Genomic DNA, 25219 nt, shown 5'->3' on the forward strand with positions numbered 1-25219 from the left:
GCTGTAGAAAGGCAGTTGTGTGTGTTCATCATTCCCCCTCTGTAGTGTTATACATATGTAATTTGGAGTAAGAATAAATGAACCAATTGTTTTTCTCTCTCTGCGTATTTTATGTGTGTGTGTGTGTGTGTGAGAGAGAGAGAGAGAGGGGGGGGGAGAGAGAGAGAGAGAGAGAGAGAGAGAGAGAGGTGATACATGTGAGAGCATATAAGGCACTCAGTTCTGATGTTTATAAGACGTACATGATACAAAACATAATTAAACCAAAAAGATCAATATACTTAGAAGTCACTCTATCAACACAAATCAATTTTTTATTAGACGTACATGATCCAAACGTGATTAAACCAAATGGATCAATATATACTTAGATACCACTCTATCAACAAAAGTCAAATTTGTAAACTCACACTAGAACCTCTCCCTCTATCTCACATTGAAAAATACACACAAGAAATTGAGAAATCTCTCTCTCTCTCTCTCTCTCTCTCTCTCTCTCTCTCTCTCTCACCACGTGACATGTTCATTTGGTCCCATAGGTCATATTTGACCTCCCAGGACGATAATAGAACTATCTATCTATCTCTCTCTCTCTCTCTCTCTGTGTGTGTGTGTGTGTGTGTGTTCACAAGGAAAAAAAAACATTCTTGAGTAGCGATTTGCTAGCTAATGTCACCCAATTTTACATAGCACTTAAATAGGTTTATCAATATGTTTTAGTAACATAGTGGGCTTCAAAGTCCAAGTAGCAGGCCAACATTGAATGTAAAGAAACTAGTTGCACTTTTTTATCAAAATAATATACATGAAAGCATCATCTTAAAAAATTATTATACAATTAAATAGTCCAAGAAACAGATACATGAGATTTAATTACTGGTATGATAGCTCATCAATCATGTTTTTGAGTGCCTCAAAGTTTTTTTTTTTGTAGAATTGGAGGCCTAAGGGGGTTGTGGAACATTGGTCTCATAGCCTTCGAGCCACTTCACCACTATGGTAGCATGGGGCCTCAGTGCAGGGTCTTCCTGGATGCACCAAATTGCTATGTAGAAAGGACTTTGTGCTTCCATCTTGTCAAAGCCACCTGCACTAACGTTTGAACATGTCACGAGCTCCTCATGAAGAAGAGGGTCCACAATATCCATCAAGCACCCTTCCTCCCACTTCTTTTCCACCCATCTTGGCAATTGCCATGCCTCTTCTACAGATGAGCTGGTGGCGCTTAACACTAGGTTGGTAACCTAACAAGACATAAAAGTGTCCTTTAAGGGTTTTGAAAAAAACCTCCAAAACCATAGTAGATCCACTCATTTTGTAAAATCCTTTCATGAGGTTATAGTTCAAGGCCTACTACACATGAAAAAAATAAGAAACTTTTAAAATTTCTCATCATTTGGTCACACTAAGCCTCCAAAGTTGATGGACCACTACATTTTGATCAAAACAGTCATTTCTTACGTTTTGTTGCATAAAAATAAGATTAGGGTTTTTGTAGGACTTGAGATAAATTCCCTAGTTAACTTCAATGGGTTGGTGATCAGAACATATGATTGCTTCTCACTCACTATGGTTTGTTTTGCCAAAAGAAATAGGTACAAAAAGTTGAATTTTTACCATTATGCAAACCTATCATCAAAGTTTCTATAGCCACGCTCAATACAACTAATATATGCATGTTTTCTTAGTTCCCTATTGTCCCTTAGGTTCATAAGGAGCCATGGAGCATGTCAAAAGAATAATACATCTCTTACCAAGGGGAATCTTGGGGACAAAGATGAAGTGCTAAATACAACAAACATGAATAAACTGGGTTCAACATTATGAGTTGTAGAATCCCATAGAAACTATTCAATATCTAGCCAAATTTGATCCTTATGACTAGATATGGTTACTTCCTACAAAATGCATGTATTTTTCACAAGAAACTAACAATATTGAAAAAACTATACTTGATATACTAGAATGTTTCGTTTTCTTCTATAATTGAAAAAAATAACCATCGTTGTCTGCTATGCAAAATAGGGTATTAGGTGTCCCAAAACTCAAAGAATATTAGCTTTATGTTACAATATGCGACATAGAAAATCAAAACTGCATTTAGATATCATGAAAGCCACCAAAAAAATCATAGAAGAGCTAAAATTGGCTAAAAAATAGGATTTGACAATTTTTGTAATTTGGTCATGACTTACAACTTTAACATTTATTTCTCCCTAGAAGCATCAGGACATGTTGAGGACTACTAAAGATAGTTCTCTAGCATTATAGACCTCACAAACATGAATTCTAGAGTGGTATAGTTGCAAAAAGTTGTAAAGAGCCAAAAAAAGGACCCGTTTTTTCACACAATTTAGGTTGTGAAATGTTGTGCAAGGACAAGGTTAAAGATGGAATTGATATTCCAAAAAAATGTCCAGTTTTTTTCAGCTCATGAGACAACTTTCCAGAAAGATAGCACCTCAAAATCCATTTTGAAACTCTTGACATAATTCAAGGAAAATGGTCACTTAACAGGACATAAAAGTGTCCCAGGACATAAAAGTGTCCCATTACCAACCTAGTGTTAATGCAGTTATTGCCACAGTGTTGAGTCTTGAGAACTCCAAAACTTTCCTACGTGCCACATCTATCTCTAGCGTGACTATCCCCAAATTATAAATATCACTCTTCTTGCTTACAGTTCCATGAAGAAATCACTTAGGAGCTATGTATCATGGTGTCCCCCTCACTCCTATCATCACACATGTCTGCATATCCCTCTACATCAACCGTGACATCCCAAAATAAGATATCTTTTCCACAAATTGTTCACTCAGTAGTATCTTTTGCGGCTTGATGTCGGCGTGCAAGATTGGTTGCTTGCAGTCCTCATGCGACCCCAAGTGCGACATTATAGCGTTTCTGCCAATCAAGGTCTGATGCATATGAGCCATCCCTCGCATGCCAAAAAAGCAAGTGGTCTAGCGATCCTTTCACCATAAACTCATAGATGACAATATGATGCGATCCCTGCCAACAAAAGCCACCAAGACGGACTATGTTATGGTGACCGATGCGTCCTACAGTGGCTATTTCCACCAAAAAATCTTTGGCTTGATGTGCTCTTTGTAGGACGCCCTCGATTACTTTCATTGCCACTCTCCTCCCATCCAAGAGTGTGCCTTTATACATAGAGCGACATGCACCCGAACCAAGGAGCTTGCTGAATCTCTTTGTTTCTTCTTGGAGCTCTTTAAATGAAAACTTGGTGGGCAAGAGAGGCAAGATGTCACAAAGCTCCTCCTCTTCTTTGGCTTGTTGAAGAAGCCTGCTTCTCCTTTTCTTGAAATGATATAATCCTAGCCCAAGCAAGAAACACATCACAATTCATGCACCCTTATTTAATTAGATGGCCAATTGAGGCACTATGGGTGATCAAAAGTGTGAAATTCTCTCAAGCTAAGCTGTGGCGGGCAGACAACGCCATGTGGGGAGAGAGAAAAAGGAGATCATGGTGTGGCTTGTTGTGTGTGTCGCATGAGTATGACGTGAATCGATGAGCGTTACAGGGCGATTCCAACAAGCCCAAGCCCAAGCCCGCGTAATTCTGAAGCGGTCAATTCCTTGCTCTTTCTCGACACATGGATCGCTGCACACAGTGTTTCCCTTCGACCTCACTGCTCCTCCCTCCAAGGGATCTTTCCGAAGATCCGTCTCCATGGAACTCTGAGAGAGAGAGAGAGAGAGAGAGAGAGAGATCATGCAACGCCATGCAACTCCCCTCCATAGCTCCCCCCTTCCCCTAAGCTCTAATACCAACGTGATACTGAGGGGACTAGAACTCGCAACTCTCCACTCATCCACGCCCTATATAGGTCCTCCCTTGCTAATAATAGGGTCCCCTTGATCGCTTGGCTCCGTCCTGGCCCTTGGCCTGCCCAGTCTTACCCTAGGCCTAACACTCTATAGCGTTATACATATGTTATTTGGCCTAAGAATAAATGGACCAGTTGTTTTGCCTTCTCTATGTATTTTGTGTGTGTGTGTGTGTGTGTGTGTGTGTGTGTGTGTGTGTGAGAGAGAGAGAGAGAGAGAGAGAGAGAGAGAGGGGGGGGGGGGGGGGGGGGGGGAGGTGATGCATGTGAGAGCATATAAGGAAGAGAGTTGTGATTTTTATTTGACGTACATGACACAAAACATGATTAAACCAAAAGTATCAATATATACTTTTAAGTCACTCTATCAACAAAAAGCAGATTTTTATTAGATGTACATTATACAAACATGATTAAACTAAAGGGATCAATTATACTTAGAAGGCACTCAATCAACAAAAGTCAAGTTAACTCACGCAAGAACCTCTCCCTCTATCTCACACTTAAAGATACACACAAGAAACTCACACATCTCTCTCTCTCTCTCACACACACACACACAAGCACACACATTCTAGAGTAGCTTAGCAATTTGCTAATGTCATCCAACTTTAAATAGCAATTAAATAGGTTAATCGAGATGCTTTAGTTAAGTAGTGGGCTTCAAAGTACAAGGATATCACATTAACCTAGTAGACCATGAGTTGAACATAAAGAGACTAGTTGCACTTTTTATCAAAATAATGTACATAAAAGCATCAGCTTAACAAATTATTATATAATTATATAGCTCAAGTGATGAGACAAATACATGGGATTCTTGGTTAAAGATAATTACTGGTACTATAGCTCACCAACCATTTTTTTGAGTGCCTCAAAGTTGTTTGTTTTATGGAATTGGAGGCGTAAGGGGTTTGTGGAACATTGGGCTCACAACCTTCGAGCCACTTCACCACCGTGGCAGCATGGGGCCTCATTACTGGGTCTTCTTGAATGCACTAGAGCGCTATGTAGAGTAACCTTTGTGCTTCACCTTGTCAAAGCCACCTGCACTAACATTTGAACAGGTTAGAGGCTCCTCATGAAGGAGTGGGTCCACAATATCCATCAGGCACCCGTGCTCCCACTTCTTTTCTGCCCAGCTAGGCAAGTGCCATGCCTCTTCTCTAGATGAACCATCGGCACTTATTTCAACGGTTATCGTGGTGTTGAGCCTTGAGAACTCCAAAACTTTCCTGCCTGCCACTATCTCTAGCATGACTATCCCCAAACTGTATATATCACTTTTCTTGCTTACACTTCCATGGAGAAACCACTCAGGAGCTGTGTATCCGGGCGTCCCCCTCACTCCCATCATCACACATGATTGCATGTCCCTCTGCATCAACCTTAACATCCCAAAATCAGATATCTTTGCCACAAATTGCTCACTCAGCAGTATGTTTTGCGGCTTGATGTCGGAATGCAAGATAGGTTGTTCACAGCCCTCGTGCAGGTAATCTAAGCCTCGTGCAACCCCAAGTGAGACATTATAGCGTTTTCGCCAATCAAGGACTGATGCATGTGAGCCATCCCCCGCAGGCCCAAAAAGCGAACGGTCTAGTGATCCTCTCACCATAAACTCATAGACGAGGATATGATGCGATCCCTGCCAACAAAAGCCAACAAGCCGGACTATGTTATGGTGACCTGTGTGTCCTATAGTGGCTATTTCTGCCAAAAAATCTTTCGCTTGATGTGCTCTTTGTAGGACACCCTCGAGTACTTTCACTGCCACTTTCCTCCCATCCAGGAGTGTGCCTTCATACACTGAGCCACATGCGCCCAAACCAAGGAGCTTGCCGAATCTCTTTGTTGCTTCTTGAAGATCTTTAAATGAAAACCTGGTGGGCAAGAGAGGCAAGATGTCACTAAGCTCCTCCTCTTCTTTGGCTTGTTGCAGAAGCCTGCTCCTCCTTTTCCTGAAATGACATAATCCTAGCCCAAGCAAGAAACACATCACAATGACGAAGGGAATGATTCCAGTTAGGGTGATGAGAGGAAATCGAGTAGGCGTAGACAAAGGCGAGGCTATTTTCAAGTGGGTGACAAAGTCATTTTTACGGACAATAACACTTTCCGGAATAAATGGGTCTTCTGACGTCGTTGCTGTGTAATTCTAGGCAGAGTAATTGAAGTCATGTGTGATGGTCAATAAGCTGATGCTTTGGGTGATGAGGAAGCAATTGGATGTGCTGTTCTGGTAGGAAATACCTTCGCAAGAGCAGTTCAAGGAGCAAGTGTCCTTGCATGCTTGAAGAAGGTCCAGCCAGTGAGGAGGAAGATGTTTTCGACAGACTCCAACTCCACAAATGTGGTGGTGGTGCCGCATACATATTCAAAACCCTCCCGGGGCCTGCAGCCTTTTGAGAAATCTGATCCGTTTACAGGCTCGAAGGATGGGTGGTTAGGGCATGCGCACACGGTTGGGACATCAGGTGTACAAACGCCAAGAGGTCCACACCCCAGTGGAACATCACATTGCTGTCGCCCTACTACATCCTGCACAAGGCCCCTATTTGGAACCTCTTTGAAGTCCCTAAGGTGATATGAACCATCTAATCTTACCCCCCATAAATATATTATTAAGTCTTCAGAGTCCAATGCGAATTGATTATGGGTTAACTCCCCATAATCACTATTGTCGATTGTATGGAGGTAAAGCTTACCATCGTTTTCTAGCCGTAGAGAGCGGCTATGGATAAATTTCGGCTAGCTTGCATGCGTGTAGGTAAAGCTGACCTGCACAGCCGGTAACGGTGCTTTTGGGGGGTGGGGGGGGGGGCTCTCATCCTGGGCTAGAGGTCCTGTGTTCGACCTGGCCGTGTGCAGTTCGTGTTGACCTTTTGGTCAAACCTTGCCAGCCGGTTGAAAACAACCAGCAACCGGCTTCAGTTTCTTTGCCACGAGGGCTAGCAGGCCGAATTTTAACGAAAACCGTAGAAAGCAAACAATTTGGCTATATTCAGTGTCAAGATTATCATATTCAGTGTAAAGATTATCAGTGGACAGTTCATGTATAAAAGTAGAGCTGCAATTAGACCCTGAGCTAATTAAAAGAGATGCCTCCCCCGTACTGATATGATGAAAAAAGCTTCTCTGACCTACAGAAATGTAAGGTGGAATATATAATTGGTGGCTGCGGATGCATGAATCATTGGGAGGTGAAGAATGCAGCAGCTGATTAAGGGTTACAGGTCGATGTGCAGGAGAGTTAATGGGGTCAAGATTTCTGAAGAAGGGGAAGACACAGTAGGGAGCAGCTGGGTCAGCTGATCCTTGGCGCATGCTGTTGAGGTAGAGAGCTAGACCCCCCTTTTCTACTCTGGCGGAGTAGGCAGAGTCACTGCTTGTGAGCTGCATGCCCACAGAAAGCCTCTGCCCCTGCACCAGAGTGTCTGTGAGGTTCTGCCCCCTGAACACGGGTGCACCCGCGGAGTTGTAGATGAAGAAGTCTCCCGAATTCGACAACTCTATTTGAGCAGCATCTCCACACCACCTCACCATGGCCATCCTTCAAATGCAAGCTCTGCCCTACATTAGTTGTGTTGTCGTACGTGACCAACACTAGGGATGCCTTTGACAAGGCCTTGATGGGGCGATCCAAATTCGCAAACCACACAGGAACCACGAAGCCATCCTCAGAAAGTGGGCCATCATACTGTACGTCGCCCATACCATCCGATAATATTAAGGTGCCGTTACTGATCTTACCCGACCAGCCTGCGCACACCGCCAAATACATTAATGGATGAATTATGTCTGATACGTCAGACTGGTACCAGACGTAGAAACCGAGAGAGAAGCCGGGGTTGTCAGCCGAGGAATTCCATGTTTTGAAGGAAGGAGAGCTGAGGATGGGGAAAAAATAGCCAGAGTCAAGGTTGGGAATGGCGATGTTGGAGACGTTCATGTTGACGGGGGGAAGAGGTGAGAAGTTGAAGGCAGGCGAGTGGCTGAGGCGCATGAAGGAGCTGTTATGACGAGCTGCAGACTGCTGCTGTTGGGCTTGCACGGCTAAAGAGGCAATACAATATATAAGGAACTGGGCTATGCAACACTGCAAGCGGAGAGGAGCCATTAGCGGGGCAATATGCTAGTAGGCAATGGTTATTTGCAGCAAGATTTTTGAAGTATTGAAATTGAAGTTAGAGAACTGTTTATGTATTGTCAATGGCGAGCTGTGACGAATGCAGCTGAAAAGTGTTTTTTTTGGGGGGGGGGGGGGGGGGGGGGGGTTTAAACTCACGACAACGTGGATCCTGCCCCTCTTTCTTCCGCTGCCTCGTCTGAACCCAGCCATAGAAAATTCATGGGAAAATTACCGAAATACCCCTCTAATTTGTGGAAATTCTCAATATACCCCTCAAATTTCAAAAATTTCCAAAATACCCTTTATCTATTTTCGTTGGATCTTCAAGATTTTCTAATCGTTACTCTTGTTTTGACAATTGAAATCGGTTTTTGAGTGCTTAGCATGTATTTTTTGCAAATTACCTCCTAAAAAAGGCAAATATGTGTAAAAATAATGAAGGAATTCGTCTCCAAAGCCTACATAACCAACTCAAATTTTAGTTTTAGCATCCTGTATGGTAGACAATCACTCTTCTTATGAAAAGCTATAAATTTTTTTGTTTTTGGAGAAATTTACTCTCACAACCAAGGGTATTTTGAGAATTTTGGAAAATTTGAAGGGCATTTTGAAAATTTATGACAAATTATGGGGTTACTTTAGGAATTTTTTATATTTGAGGGCTATCTTGGGAATTTTCACAAATAAGAGGGGTATTTTGGTAAGTTTCCCAAAGTTCAGATGAATTCTCGTCACTTGAGGCGTCAACAAAGGGTGTACGTATTCCATCTTCCTTAAATAAAATCCACATATTTCCTAGGAGATTCGAAGCTTATCAAAGGTTCTAAGACTCTTGAAGGTTCAACCTTCAGCCCTCTCAATATCACGAGGAGAGAGACATAGAGATGGGCTACGCAATCGCACACATTCCACACAATGCACACGTTATGGGCCAAGGGCACATAAGTGCACACAAAATGGGTTGAGGGTCGGTGGATGCAGTGCACGCCTATTAGGAATTCTGGAGGATTGCGGAATGTGTCAATGGTGCAATAGAAAAGTGTGAATCGAGTGACGTTCTCATTTGCAACCGTGAGAAAATCTCCTCTCTGGATCAAACAACCAATGAATCTCGGATCTAACGGGATAGATCTCCTCGTACACAAGCTCCTTGGTGACAAACCGCTGTCCACCGTACGAGCATGACAACCACCTGCAGGCAATCACACATCCTGTATGGTGTATACATGGCAGGGAGAGGGGACGCTAGAGAGAGGAAGAGAGATCACGGGCAAAAAATGCCCCCCCCCCCGCCCCCACACACACACACACACACACAGATATATATATATATATATATATATATATATATATATATATATATATATATATATATATATATATATATAGAGAGAGAGAGAGAGAGAGAGAGAGAGAGAGAGACGATGATGATGATGATGATGAAAAAATGCTAGAGAGAGGGACAGGCTATACAAACCAAAACGCTAGCTCTAGAGATGAAAACGCTAGAGAGAGAGTGTGTGTGTCCAAAACAATGGAACTCTACATTGAAAAACATGCCAAAAAGTACAAGGTGAGGGGTCGCATATATAGGGAATTGCCAAAATTGCCCTATCTATTTAGAAACCCCACAATCCTGACAAATGGCCTAAATGCTAATAATTATATTTTAAACTCACTAAAAGCGACCTAGGACATATATTTATGGGGCATTGAAGACTCTAACCCTAGGTAACCCTAGGAACAATGGTCCCACCTCATGCCAGTCTATCGGGTGGACAAAACCGTGGAGTGCATCATCGAGAAAAGGTACATCTACCTTAGATACGGCTATACATAGCCACAAAACAACCCTCACTCACTAATCTACTCATGGGAAATACTTGAGTCACCAGCGATTTCTCTCTTTCTCACTTGCATTCTTTGCCTACGATCTTTCTTCCTTTCTCTAGCGCTCCCTCCCCCTGCCGCGTAGAAAGACCTATGCTTGATTATTGGGAACTGCCAAAATCTATATGGGTAGATATAGTTGTGACGGTAGTTCATACCATAAACCAATCTTCAACCTCTTCAGTTCCACGCAAGACTCCCTTCGAGGCTTACTTTGGTAGAAATCCAGATGTCTCTCATTTTTTGATATTTGGGAGCAATGCATACATCCATGGTCGAAGGAACAAAGGGGGAATTTTGACCCCAACTCTAGGAGAATGTTTTTTCTCGGCTACAATAATCTTTTTGAAGGATATCGACTTTATGATCCAATCAAGAAGGATGTCATTCTCAGCCGTGATGTCATCTTTGACGAGTTTCTTCCTTCAGAGGGGTCTTCTATTCCCAAGTCTTCCACGATGATGCCAGAGTTGCTAATAGTTGGGGACCCTAACTATGATTTGCCTCTTGATGAACCGTCTTCTCCAAATCTTATCCCTCAGGCGGCGGCGGAGGATGCACTCATTGCAAATGATCCAGATGATAGTGGTTCTCACCATAGTGCAGAGCTAGAGCCAAATGTACCAATGGCTCATCCTCAAGGGAGAAAATCAGACAAATTATTGAAGAGACTATTAGAGACCTTGAGAGATGCAACAACTTCAGATTTTCCACCATATTAGAACAACAATAGACTTTGAAACATATCCTATCTATAATCCGAGCAACGGCATTGGATGTGTGCATTCATTCATAGTGTTTAAGATACGTCTGATTGGTTCCTTTCTAGATGCATGTGCATTGAACTCCGACCCATGGGTTCAAACATCGATACCTTGAACTATAACACATGGGTCCAATTTATTTGTAGGAAGCCTTATTTTGCCCCTCTCTTCCTCTCACAAGCCTCTCCTTGGCCAAAGCTAGTGCAACTTACGGCATCGCCACCCAACCAGAAATCTGCCTCATGGCCACTGTGGTCGTCGCCACCACGTATGCCATGCCGATCTCCTCTGTCAATTCTTTATCGTTGTTATCTTTGTCCAGCTTTCCTTTGGATTTTTCCTTTTGTGAGTTCCTACTTTTTCCTTTGGCTTTGCATTCTCAAGCCAAGCAAATTGTCTTCTCGCATTTATAACAACAGATCCTGGACCTCGTGGATACCAAGGTAGCTAATTGAGCATTGGTTGTGCCATCCTTTTCAAGGTTTCCATTGCCACTATCCTCTAGCAAACATATGCATGGCCTTTGGCTTCACAATTCGAAGCCAACCATTTTGACGACTTCCTTAAGAAATTTACCATTGCATAGGTTGCTAATAATTGCGTGTTGATCAATCCACTTTCCATAGCCTTTGGTTGGTGTTGTTCACGGTTCTCGCTCGCACTTGAGTAAGGGGGGCGGGGGGGACTCATGGGTACAAGGCCTGGAGATTTTGAACTTCCTCCTCAAAAACTTCACAAAGTCCCCCAAGCCGTTTCAAACGAGGGTTCTCCAATGCTTCAATGTTCATCCTCTAGCCATGCAAAATAAGAGATTGAAAGACAAGCTCGTTGATATTGGGGAGGGCCAGCATTATTAAAGAAGTTGAGCGCTTTTAAAGCTGCAAAACAACGTTTTTAATAAAACGGTATAGAAAAGGTTTCTTGGCAGTTAATAAACCATTGGATGCAATGTTTTGAAACACTAGTGCTTCTTAGGGCAGCACTCACAGAGCGAAGAGGAGCAATGGTCTGAGCATTTTGCAACGTTGATGACAGGTATCCAACACACGTTGATGTAGAAAAATCCCCCCCCCCCCCCCCCCCCCCCAAAAAAAAAAAAACATTTTGAAATGCGACGGCAATTGCACTTGGAGCAATTGACGACAAAGCAGTAGGCGATTTTTGACAACGTTGGTACAAGAAAATCTGGTCTATGCTATGAGGTGTGCTATGCAATGCTTGGGTTGCAGACTGGTGAAAGTTGGAGAGTTTAAGCAGGTGTGGAGGACCAAGGCTCGAGTGAAAATGTATGGTATATGCGGCTTTATAGGCCAAGAAGGCTCCAAAAAGGGCCAGCTAGGATGGGGAGTTAAAGTTTTCGAAGCACTGGGAACGTAAACGAGACTCTGCTGCTCAAGATGCTCTAGAAGCCCTTCCAGACGGCTCGTCAAACGGAGCCACGGTGTGAAAGATAGAGCTCTCCACAATTGGAAGGTCTTGATAATCCCCGACGGATAGGGCAGACATGGAAAACTGGCCAAAGCCAAGATCAGTGGATAGGACTAATGTGCTCAAGCTAGGGAGCATGCGAGTCTTTCTAGATTGTCACTCGGGTCTCGAATGAGCAAGCCATGGCATGTGGAAGATTTGTTGGGGGCAAGGTTTGTGCCCAGCTGGTTGCATTGGAAATCATGCCATCTGAAATTTTTTTTTGGGTCTGACTAGGTTCTAAAGGGTAGTATGCATTGTGTGAAGATAGCAGGAATACATGGCTTGTCAATCGGATGTCTGATTCCTGAGTTATGGTCTGATGAAGCTTAAAACAATTTCCCAAGGAGAGTAACATGTATTTTTTTCCAATTTTCATTGCCTCGGTTCGTGGCCCCAGGGATCTTGAAAGACATAAAAAATCAAGAGGCTTGAAGTCAACAACATGGAATTTCAATGGGGTTTCATGCTTTGGCGATCAAGTCGGCAAGCACCAAGTTATTAAGCTTCAAAGCTGGTGGGCAAGGGGGCTGTCTCAATGTGCAAGTCCCAAGGAATTTTTTGAGGCAAAGGGCGCGGACTGCAATGCGAGTGCCATGTACGAGGGGATGGGCCCATATACAAGGCCGCAAGGGCGAATGCGAGTATATAAGGTCTGGAGCGTGCTTTTTAGTGGGGTATCCGAGAGAGAGAGCGAGAGCGCTTTCCCTCTGCGTGGCCATGGTGGTGTTTAATAGGTGTTGCATGGGTTGTGCTAGAGAGTGGGGCCAGGCAGTCTCACAGTTTTAGCCATGACTTAGACCTACACACTTTCCTCTCCGAGCCACAATGTGGGCTCTTCATTGTGAGTCTGATCACCATAAATTTGGAGCATCAAGTATCAGTCATCAAGATTCAATCACACACTTACTAAATCACATGTTACATTGGTTCCATAGGTCATGTTTGACCTCCGAGGACGATAATAAAATCTCAATCTCTCTCTCTCTCTCTCTCTCTCTCTCTCTCTCTCTCTCTCTCTCTCTCTAATCGATGACGAGTCTCATGATTGAGTGGAATCATGCCTCGATCTTGTTAATGCAAACATTGAGATAATGACTCTCTCTCTCTCTCTCTCTCTCTCTCTCTCTCTCTCTCTCTCTCTCTCTCATCGGTGACGAGTCTGATGATTGAGGCGAATCATGCCTCAAGCTTGTTAATGCAAACTTTGAGGATGCGATCTTCTTCCATGATCCAATTGAGGGTCGTTTGGAGGTGTAAGAGGTGTTCAATATAAACAAGCTTCCTTCAAGCTTCTAGGACAACCGCAAAGCTCGATCGTGTCCTCACAGGGTTTTTGGGGTTGTACTCTTCTCTTTGGTTATCATATCGCCCACGATGGGATAGGGTTGGCTTGCAGCGTAGAAACGTCGGCTAAAGTGTATGAGTGTGTAGACTAGTGTAAGCCTAAAATATACTATATGTGTCATTTGTGTGGGCTGGGGTCGAGTGCAAGGCACGAAAGGAGGCACATCAAGGTTGAGCAAGGGTGAGAAAGAGGACTGGACGACAATGATGAAATGTGAGGATGAGCAGCGAGGCGTTGCGATGCAAAGTTGCAAGAATATACTGCGAGGTAGAGCAAGGCGAGTAGAGAGTGAATGCATATGGGCACAACTAAGATCTAACACCACCCCACAAGGTGGCCCTTCACGCTTGGGGGAGTCCAAAGATGGAGAGGAGTGTGCTCGCTACGGAAGAGAGAGAGAGAGAGAGGGAGGGAGGGGCAAGTGGAAACAAAAGAGGGAGAGAGAAGAGAGAGGGGTGGGGGTGATTGTGAGAGGGAGAAAGGGGGAGAGTGTTGTCTTTTTTTTTCATATAAAAAGAAAAACAGGAGTGAAAAGGAGTTTAAGCCAAAAAAAAAGAGCTCTCCCCAGCTAGTGCTCTCTCCCAAGCAACGCACTAGTGATATCGCTAGTGCTTTGCTTGGGAGAGTTTTTGTTTTTTTTCTTAAGCTCCTTTTCACTTGGGAGAGCTTTTTTGGCCTGCCTAAAGGGCTAAGGCCATAGTGATGTTTTTCCTTTTTTACTAGTGAAAAATCTAATATGTATTTTAAAAAATAAAAAAATGTATAATTTTTTGATTGGTTGATAGAGATATAGGACACTCATTGCACAAATAGAAAGAACTTATTTCAAAGATTAAAGATTCAGGAGTGATCACTCGCCTCTAACTATCATGATGGTTTTCACCCATTTATTCTTTAGAGGTGAAGCCCAATTTAAAAGCTACCCTACTATAAGAGGCTATGTGCACTTGTGACGCTTTTAGGGACAAAAATATAGTGGGTTTTTTTAATCCCCGACGTCGCTAAGAGTGTCGCTACAGGAACGTCGCTATGATCGTCGCTATAATCATCGCTATATAGCGACACCTGAAGCGACGGTCATAGGGACGACTGCAGACCTTCTGTAGTGACGCTTATAGCGACGTTGTAAAACCTTATATAGAGACCCTTATAGCAACGCCCGAGAGTAAAAAATTTTGGGTGGCAGAGCACACCCATCAACCATATTGAATGTTTCCAGAATAGAGTAAACCTAAATGAATCCAAGATAAGCCCAGATTCACCTTTGAAAGAAAGTGTAAGATATAGACCCAAAGTAGTCACCCACAAGACAATGTAACCATTAACTCCATCATGCACAGCATTGTTTGCAAAATAAAGATACAAAGGTGACAAAAGTAATTGGACAAAAATAAATTGACGAAAGTAAATCAATGACAATTATACACATCATAGGCAAAATCACTTGATTGTTAAGCTTTGCAACTGTAATAGTTACAACACAATTGTCATTATGTGGAAAATACATTGTTTTTCAATAGTGACAAAAAGACGTATACACATCATCTCATTATACATGCTATGACAAAATAAAACTAATTCTATCTGGCTACGACTAAACTGACGTCGTCTAATCAGACATCTCATCATGTCCAAGTGGCGTATCTGTCGAATTCTGGAAAAAAAAAGACTTTTGGTAAGTATAAACATATAATTACAAAAAAATCTATTTTCTTAGCTTATCATTAAAATACAACAAATGTAAAAGAGTAAAGTGAAATACTAACCATACCGCCGTGAGAATTGAGAATGTCCATCATGATATTTAACACTAGACTTGTAATGAGCCACAAAAATGACTGGATTCTAGTAAATGAAACATAACTTTTGTATATGATATCAAAATTTCATAAAACTTCTTAAATATGGGTTCAAGATATGAAAAAGGTTTCTAAATACACAATTTACATGAAAATCTCAAAAATAAAAAAAAATTACTTTTCTAAAATTAATAAATTTTACATAAAACTGCACTTCAACACTTAACTTGGAGAAGTAAAAAATATCGCCAGTCTTTGTATATGAGTTAAAAAAGCTTGGTATATCTATCACATACCTAGTGCAACTTCATTAATTAATTACCGTAGAAGATTCCTTTGTGAACACAATTCCAAAAGCAAAGTTCCTTATCCCCTGCGTTCCCACCCAAGGTCTGCACCCTTGCTCGCCCAGTCCCCGCAAACACCCGCTCCTCCATCTCCGCCCTCATCTTGCCTGCATTGCGAGATCACACAAGAGCCCGAGCAACTCGTTTTCGTCATTATTCCCTCTCCTGCTCCTGAGAATCTCGGAGCCTGCCCTGCTATAGCGAAGAGAGAGAGAGAGGGGATACGCCCCACCTCGAGCCTGCTCTGCACGAGAGAGAGAGAGAGAGAGAGAGAGAGAGAGAGAGAGAGAGAGAGAGAGAGAGAGAGAGAGAGAGAGAGAGAGAGAGAGAGAGAGCGAACGCTCGATATGATCTATTGAGTTCCCTTGCTGTGATTGTCACCTCTATGGGGTCACCATTGTAGTCCTGCTCCATCTGTTCTCGCTCTCTGGCTTTACAAAGCAACAACTGCAGCGACGTCAGGCCTGCCTCCCCCACAATGCGGTATCGCAACAGTAAAAAAATATCTAGCCCTTCGCCTTGGCATGCGGTCTCTTCTCTCTCCCCTCTCCCCTCCACGTGCTGGCTCCAACGTTTTTCTTATTGGAGGCATTAGAGCATCTACACACATTCTCGTTAATAAGACCTGCTTCGAAAATTTGAGGGACATACTGAGGGATTTTTCAAAGAAGTTTGGGCCTGGTTAGCAATGATTTGATTTACTTTCAAAAGAAAATAGATTTTTTTTTGTCCATCCGCACAAATTAGTTGTAGAAGATGGCAATGGAAAGACACCTTTAGACCTTCATTTAGCTCTGTACTATTTTTTATCAACTCATATTGAGTGTTTGTCATAATTCCCTTCCATGAAACCATTTTCTATTTAGATAACTAACATAGTTTTGAGAACTTTTTTACAAAAGTCTCAAAAAGCCACAAAAGTGATTGATTTTTTACACGACTAGTGTTAAGCCCTTTCTGCCTGCGTACTCGCACTCGTACGGTGTGGGGTCACGTCCTGTCATCGACCACTGTTCAAAACATACAAAGAATACATCATGTTAGAGTTTAAAAGTACAAACAGACGTAACTACTAAACCTAAAGAGAAATACAAAAACACTTATAAAATTGGCCTCAAATGATGCCCACCCGCCGCTCCCCAAGTGGTGCAAGCTCCCTGCCTCTACTCGCGCTTTGGCTGCCTCCTTTTGTTGCTTCCACTTGTCAGGATTCTCGTGCATTGCTCGCTTTGCATTCTTTCAATCTTCTGTGGCCAGCCAATCTGGTCTGTTCCACCCATGCTTTATTTCTATTTGTACTTTAGAACACTTGTGCTTGCAGTATTCACGCATTCGAACCTTCATCAGGTCTTCATTGAAGCTGTCATTTTGACTTGACACGAGAAACTCGTCATACAATATGCTGATGACTCTGTCTTTTAATTCATTTGGCACTTCACTCCAGGTGTTTAGTATATAGTGTCTAAACACCTGAGAGCAAAGACCGTGCATGCGTGAGATCACCTTCTTGCCTTCGTCATCCAAGATGATGCCGTCGCTGATGTTGACCGAGTACGGCAAGCCCTCTCGCCTGTGATGCGTGAACCTGGGTGTCTCGGCAGGGGTCTTGAGTGGTGTCTCTAGCGGTGTTTCGATGGGGGTACGGATGTCAGGTGTCTCCACTGGAGTCTGCTCTCTCTCTCTCTCTCTCTCTCTCTCTCTTTTCACACTCTAAACTACCTCACATTCTCTAGTCATGTCTGATCCCGCACACCTCGGTCTAGAGATGCACGTAGATCAAAACCACCGGGTTATAATCTCGTCTTTATTGGTCAATGGATATATTTGTGGGTACAAGAAATCTACACACCCACGTCTACATGACAGTGCATGTAGTGGCATGGAAAACCCCTTTGCCTCTTCTCTAGCTGTAGCAATTCACAGCATCTTAACATCTCTTCACACCAGATCCTTGTTCGAGAGATTACTTAGCACATTACATATTGGCCTCCAATCTAAGTATCATGCCGTTGAAAGATTTCCACCTTAAGGTTGCATCCATAGAGAGGAAGAGAGGAATCAACGTTCGCCTAACTCTAATTTTTTTTTGTAACACCGAAGGTAGACTTTAATATAAAAACTAAATCCAAAATCTAATATTAAATCTAACCTAATTGAACAAATGGTGATTCTGAGCTAATTGAACATGGTTAGTGGGTGAGTTAATAGGTGTCAGATTTTTATGGGAATATACATATTGTTGTGTACATAGTGTTTGCTCTTTGGACAAAGCTTTCATTGGCATGCCCTAAAATCTAACCTAAATTGAATCTAATTTAATCTTAAATATAACATAAATCTAGATGTAATCTAATCTTAAACTCAACATAAACCTAAATCCAATCCAATTTTAAATCTAACTTAAACCTAAATGTAATCTGATTTAAATCTAAATATAATCTAATGTTAAATCTTGCCTTAATATTAAATTTAAATATAGTCTAATCTTAAACTCAACATAAACCTAAATCTAATCTAATCTTAAATTCTAAGCATAAATGTAATCTAACTTAAATATAAATCCAATCTAATCTTAAATTTAACTTAGCTAATCTTAAATCTTGCCCTAATCTTAGATCTTACGTAAATGTAAATCTAATATAATCTTAACTCAACATAAACCTAAATCTAATTTAATCTTATATCTAACCTAAACCAAAATGTAATCTAACCTAATCTAAAATCTAATTTAAATGTTAGCCTAATTTTAAATTTAGCATAAATTTTAAATATAAGTTAAATGTAATTTTAAGTTTAAGTTAGCTCTAAAGCTTAATATAACATTTCATTTCATATTTTCTCTACTCTCTCTCTCTCTCTCTCTCTCTCTCTCTCTCTCTCTCTGTTTTCTCCCCTTACCTCTCTCTTTTCGTCTTCTCCCCCTCTCTCGCTCTTTGGTTTTCTCTCTCTCTGTCTCTCTCTCTCTCTCTCTCTCTCTCTCTCTCTCTCTCTCTCTCTTGTTTTCTCCTCTCTCTCTCTCTCTCTCTCTCTCTCTCTCTCTCTTTCCTTTATCTCTCTCTCTCTCTCTCTCTTTTCCTCTCGCAATGTGTGTGTGTATTCATTCTTTGTTTATGCATGTGTGTGTAATCTTTCGTATAATCTCTCTCTCTCTCTCTCTCTCTCTCTCTCTCTCTCAAAGACACAATGTGTGTGTGTGTGTGTGTGTGTATATGTGTGTGTGAGGTTGAGAGGGAGAGAGAGAAAGAGGGGAAGGGAACATGAGAGAGAGGAGAGGGAAGGAGCATACCTGTCTCTCCTTCCTCTCCTTGTGTGTGTGTGTGTGTGTGTGGAGAAAAGAGAGAGAGAGAGAGAGAGAGAGAGGTAGAGCGCGGATTTACCTGTTTCGCTAGAGCGCCGAAACCCAGATCTCAGAATTGAGTTTTTGGTGCTCTTGGTTTATTTTTTTATCCCTATCGGCATCGCTATGTCCGTCGCTATAGTAGTTGCATAGCGACACTCTTAGCAACGCTCATAACAATGCTTATAGCGACGCTCATAGCGACGTAATGGATTTTAACATTTGAGCGTCGCACTGTTAGCGTCGCTAATATGAAGAACCTCTTGTAGTGTACTTCGGTGCCACATGCACCTCAAAGGTCTTGAGGAGATTCCTGGCTCATCCATCACCACTTGTGCACTATGCTGCAACTGTTTTCAACGGAAAATGGATTCCCTATACTAGCCGTTTGCATCGATAGAGAGGTGATGGTTGTCCTGATTTTATTATGCTTTGAATGCTTAACACAGTCTGCTATCAGCCGTCATCATGCATTGCATCCAAGGGTTTATTAGTGAAGGGATTCATTTAATAAATTGGAGTGCGCAAGCCCATTGTTGCAATGGAATGTATGCTATCGCAACCTCTTTTCTTGTGATCTTGACTCTTGACCTTTACCCTGCAGTCGGCTGCAACAGCGGCAAAGAGGCCAATATGTATTACTTGAGCACACTATGCGGTTCCACCCACTATTCGGGCAGATTCAATACATGTGTGTCACTTGGTGGTTGGTGACATGCCGGTGTAGCCACAGCCGCTGGTGTTTGTGCGCAAGGGGATTGACGTGGATTTTCACAAATCACAAACTCACTGTGAAGCTGTGCTAGCTATTGGCTCCTATATCTACTCCAAGACTCGTTGTCTACCTTAGTATGTGCTTCCGCATATCCTCAGTGTCTTCCGCTTTGTCTACCTTGTCCTCTTCTCCTAGCCACGAACCTTACCGCAATGGAGATGTGCTTCCAGGCTTTCAACCCTCCTCCTTCAAGCAGGCATGCCATGATCTTCATTGGATCGCCTACTCGATAAAATGAGGAAGCATGAGACTCCTTTGCAATTCTCTCTCTCTCTCTCTCTCTCTCTCTCTCTCTCTCTCTCTCTCTCTCTCTCTCTCTCTCTCTCTCTCTCTCATTCATTCTGGTTCGTTAAGCTTCCCTCGGTTTGATTTTGGAGTCAGTCATTATGGGAGCAAACTAGTCTTGCTTGGGGGGCCTTTGCCGTACATAATCTGATAGATTTTGGAGCGCAGCTAGTTACTTGGAAGTTGGTTGTGAGTGCTATCGGCTTGGGTTTTGGTATGGTGATACGAGAAAATGAGTAGAACCAATTTATAGGCACCAATAATAGCTAAGCTTGGGACTTGATGAGCATTGAGAAGAAGCAAGTTCTGTCCCATAGTGCTCTATATACAACAAAGGGCTACTAAAGAGGGTAATTGAATCGAGCAAAAGGGTTGCAACTTAACCTACTTTCGTAGTTGTTTGCAGCTTGTACCATTCAACCTAGTAATATTGACCATTTAGTCTCTAAATTGTGGAACCATCTTTCAAACACTCATCTTATTCTCAATTAAGTGTAGTCAATTTTCCTTTATTTAAATATATAGGTTGAATTGCCAAATTGTGAGAAAAGAAATGCATGTCTGTTTGATATATAGATAGGATGATCGAAATTGAGCATGCACTGGTGAGGAAAACATATAGCTAAACTAAACTTAAGGAAACTTTCACAAACTCAAAATTAGAGAAAGCATAAACAGACTATAAAAATTGAACTACACTACTGACCTGATAATCATATACGAATGTCATCCACTTGTGCACAATGTTTGAGTCAAGCTACAAAAAAGCAATGTGAATAGTTAAACATATTGTCTTGCAATAAAATGTCACAAACTGAAACTACAAAGTTTACAGTGGACGTCATGCAAAGGTGCCATACAAAAGTATGGTGGAGAGTTGGCACTGTGGTCTCTCCAAAACTTATAAGAAACAGAATTTGTGCCCTGCCCCGTAGCGTTTATGTGTTGTGCCAAGCAAACAAATAGTCATGGGGTGCTGGATACAGATAACGAACCTTGTAGTGTTGTCGAGCTGGAGACACGCTTGTGCAATTGAAACGTCAAGTGTTGTAAATATATCTCCTCCCTACTATACAAAAAACATGCATTAAGACAAATACAGGAGATGTGGCATATTAATTAAGCTTAAAGAGAAGCAGATCTAATTTTATATCCTATGTCGAAGGTTCGCTACATAAAGAGTTATGGGTGCTTTTTGATAGATTTTCCTTTACTAAAACTGCACTATCTCTCTCTGCTTGTCCGTCAACTCTTTCTCCTGCCTTATGTTGTAGCCAATTCCCTATTTGTAGTGTGCCCTTACACACACACATACATCTAGAACGCCAAGAGAGCGAGGCACGCATGAGAGGCAAGGCAACAAACGAGGGCTCGCGATATGCTCTCCTCCCCACACGCAAAGTCGCCATAGCCGGATTCTGAACTATATAACTAGAGGCAATTTAGCATGGCGATGGCATTTTCCAAGTGGGCCTTGTGCCTTTTCATCACCTCTTTACTGATCGACAAGAACTGTTTCCATTTCTCTCTCTCTCTCTCTTGTGCACACAGGATACACAAAATTACATCATGGTATTGTTTATCATTAGCAAGTTATTGTATATTGATTTCCACTATAAAGAAGCAAATGAAAAAAAAAATGTCGTAGCACCAGGTGCACACTGGATGAAAGGAACCAAAAGCTAGGTGGCTTGAAGTACATCGATAACTCATCAAACGTCATTGCTGTCCTTTAAACAGACAACACGCTAATCCTCCTCCAAACCATCTTTAGTATTCAAGAACCATTTAAATAAAATACAAACTTGCATGTTGCTCAATGCAACGTCCGTTTAATAGCGTAGTTTAGATGGGCTTCGCGGGCGATGTCCTAGAGGAGACCTTTTTCTTACATTGCGACGTCGAAGAGGCCCACTGCTAAAAGCCCAATCCACAGCAACAATTTGTATTAGAAGCTTTGCCCCATTCATCTGATTGATTGCAGGTTGTGCTCCCTGCTTCTTCTCATTATACTCTATCAAGGCACTAATGATAGGTTGTGCTCCCTGCTTCTTCTCATTATACTCTATCAAGGCACTAATGATTGAAGAACGGGACCCATCAATGAACTGAATCCCATGTTCAAATTTCAGAGATTGAAAAACCTAGACTCTATACCAACGTGCATTTTTATAGTAAAACCCTCAACGTCGATAGTGTTGACAATCACTCATAGCCTGCTTTCTCGGCCAAGCTTGTGATGTCGAGGGTATCAAAATAACTAGAGGTGTGACATATTAGCAAGCTTGTGCTGTCAAGGCAATGCTAAGCAACATAACTACTCCCCTCGTTTTTCTTTTAATGCTACAGCTCGTCGTCTCAAACTATTTGCATGCTGCTTCAGCTTCTGGAGAGGATAGGGCAAGCGCACGAGCTATTGAGGGCCTGACAAGCAGTTCGGGAGAGGGAGAGCTTGAGAATACCGTAGAGCTAGGGACAACGCTCTCTCTCTCTCTCTCCCCGCCAATCCCCAGCTCACGTTTGCTTTGAGACAAGGAGCCAAGGAGGTGAAGACATGTGTGAGGCTTCACAAAAGCTCAAGGGCGTACTGTTGCAGAATGAGATTGATGAGATCGATGCCAGCAGGGGTTGACAAGGGAGAGAGAAAAACACACGATGAGATCGATGATAGCAGAGGTTGACAATTAAGGATACTCTCAAGGATGTGGCTCTGAAACGCGGAAGAGAAGCCTCTCTCTCTCTCTCTCTCTCTCTCTCTCTCTCGCAGAGACAAACCTTCAAAGAAACCTGCGAGCTGCTGGCTTTCCGTCTCCAAACTGCTGCACGTCTGTGAACCTTGCTTCTCATTACTTGCCAACCTGCGGTAGCGCGGCCTTTTTTATTATATTCACAGCTTTTCAAGCGCCGGTTGTACATGGTGAGCTTGAAATTAAATTTAATAATAATTTCAAGTTCTGCAACGTGGTGGCTTCTGCGGTCAGAGAGAGAAATAAAGGTCTTTGGCTCACCAAGTAAAAATATGGCTTGATGTTTCACTTGAATTTCCCAACACTCCAACTTCAGGGGCAGAATGTGCTAAAATTTCCAGTTAACAAGGGAAATTAGCAAATTGAAGAGACAAGGAAATATCTGAAACAAGCAAGTTAGGGTTTCTAAACTGCGAGAGAAAGCGAGTGACAATACCCTGTGTGTGTGTGTGTGTGTGTGAGAGAGAGAGAGAGAGAGAGAGAGAGAGAGATGGTGTCCATTCTAGAGAGATAATTCTTCTTATTTTGAGTGTTATAAGACCTCACATCCACTCTAAAAGATTGTGTCAAGTTGAGCTGCACTAGAGCACAATCCCTTTATCACAAGATAGATATTGTTCCTCCAGCAAAACACAATCTTTACCTTTGGTTTTCACTAATTTTATTTTGGAAAAATTATCAAAATACCCCTCTAATTTGTGTAAATTCCCAAAATATCCATCAAATTTCAAAAGTTCCCAAAATACCCATTTATCTATTTTGGTCGGATTGTTCAAGATTTTCTGATCTTTAACCTTTTTTGACGATTGAGATCTGTTTTTGAGTGCTTAGCATGTAATTTGTCACAAATTACTACGCAAAAAAGTTGATTATGTTGAAAAATAATGAAGTAATTCATGTTCAAAGCCTAACGTCTTGTATTGATAGACAGTCGGTCTTTTTATGAAAAGCTACAAAATTTTTCATATTTGGAGAAATTTATTCTCACGACTAGAGGTATTTTGGGAATCTTGAAAAATTTGAAGGGCATTTTGAGAATTTATGAATTTATGACAAAATGTTGGGAGTTTTTTGGGAATTTTTGAAATTTGAGGGCCATTTCGGAAATTTTCACAAATTTGGAAATTTTTCCTTTTATTTATAAGTTTCTATAATTTATGCCCTATTTTATTCATAGCGGGCCTTGGGATTTTATCACTTGTTTTTTTTTGGGCTTAAACTCCTTTTCACTCCTCTCTCCCTCTCACAATCCCCTCCCCCCCCCCCCCCCCCCCCCCCCCCTCTCTCTCTCTCTCTCTCTCTCTCTGTGTGTGTGTGTGTGTGCGCATCCAACCCCCCTATCAATTTTTTTTTTTTTTTGGGGTAAAGTGTTTTCAACCGGCTAGATTTGTTACATCTCGGTTATATTTTGAGCTTTCCTTGAAGAAAACCAAAAAATTCACAAGTTTGTGTAAATATCAACAAAACCTTCAATTTTTTGTCCTACTTATTTTCTTCAGTTAGGGAAAATAATTTTTTTCTAGAGCTGCCCCTATCTCTTTTTCTGTCTGTCCTCTCTCTAAGCTCCCTATCTTTACCTACCCACCCCGTACCTCTCTCTCTCTCTCTCTCTCTCTCTCTCTCTCTCTCTCTCTCTCTCTCTCTCTCTCTCTGAGCTCCCCTCTCTTTCTCTCTCCCCATCTCCTCTTCTCTCCCCCCCGCCAACCCTCTTTCATCTATCTCTCTGTCCCTCCCGATCGCCTCCTCTCTCTCTCTCTCTCTCTCTCTCTCTCTCTCTCTCTCTCTCTCTCTCCCCCCCACACTACCCCACCATTTTCTTCCGAGAGAATGGAAGAAAATGGTGGGGTAGTGTGGGGAGGGGGGGGGGGGGAAGAGAGAGAGAGAGAGAGAGAGAGAGAGAGAGAGAGAGATGGAGCAAGCAAGAGAAGAAGAAGAAGAAGAAGAAGAAGAAGAGAATTTCAACGTCATACATAGGAAACTATCCCTGTTGACCTTAAAGATCTATCCGATGAGGAGAGTTGGGGGGAGAGAGAGAGAGAGAGAGAGAGAGAGAGAGAGAGAGAGAGTATGGCTGATGAGTGACTCTCGATGCTCCAAAATTGTGGCAATGAGAGTTGCAATGGTGAGCCCACACTGTGGCTGGGAGAGGAAAGTGTGTAGGTCTAAGTCATGGCCAAAAATATGAGAGAAGCAAGTTCGGATGTGAAAAAAAGCTGAGCACTCTAGTAGTGTGTGGTACTCAAGACTCTTGAACTTGTAGTGACCATAATGTGCACGGTGGATTTGACTCTTCTCCAATGCCCCGACGCCCTGTCTCGCATCGAAGGAAATGGGAGCTAAGCCGAATGGCTGCAATAGTACGTATCATCGACAAGGGGATATGATCAAGCATGTAAGTATGAGTACAGTTTCCTCTTTCAGTGAAGAACATGGTTTTGTAGTTGGGGGCAATATCGGTGGTGTAATGTATG

The 25219-nt window shown here is 42.2% G+C and overlaps 1 protein-coding gene and 2 pseudogenes across 1 annotated transcript; all 3 read right to left on the bottom strand.

Annotated features, from left to right (window-relative positions):
* Nucleotides 1-896: 896 nt before the first annotated feature.
* On the bottom strand, nucleotides 897-3369 carry LOC147455758 (G-type lectin S-receptor-like serine/threonine-protein kinase SD2-5; annotated as a pseudogene).
* Nucleotides 3370-4561: 1192 nt separating this feature from the next.
* LOC147455759 (G-type lectin S-receptor-like serine/threonine-protein kinase SD2-5 pseudogene) lies at nucleotides 4562-5869 on the bottom strand (annotated as a pseudogene).
* Nucleotides 5870-6735: 866 nt separating this feature from the next.
* Nucleotides 6736-8092, bottom strand: LOC147455760 (uncharacterized). Its single transcript, XM_086514435.1, has one exon. The coding sequence runs from the start codon at nucleotides 7407-7409 to the stop codon at nucleotides 6747-6749; it is 663 nt and encodes a 220-aa protein (XP_086370561.1). The 5' UTR covers nucleotides 7410-8092; the 3' UTR covers nucleotides 6736-6746.
* Between the last annotated feature and the right edge of the window lie 17127 nt (nucleotides 8093-25219).

This window comes from Adiantum capillus-veneris, chromosome 6, assembly GCF_014529385.1.
Source record: "Adiantum capillus-veneris isolate H3 chromosome 6, ASM1452938v2, whole genome shotgun sequence".
Lineage (NCBI taxonomy): Eukaryota > Viridiplantae > Streptophyta > Polypodiopsida > Polypodiales > Pteridaceae > Adiantum > Adiantum capillus-veneris.

Bases quoted from the DNA above. Each gene is read 5' to 3' on its own strand.
- LOC147455760 (XM_086514435.1), bottom strand. From the start codon at position 7,409: ATGGCCATGGTGAGGTGGTGTGGAGATGCTGCTCAAATAGAGTTGTCG.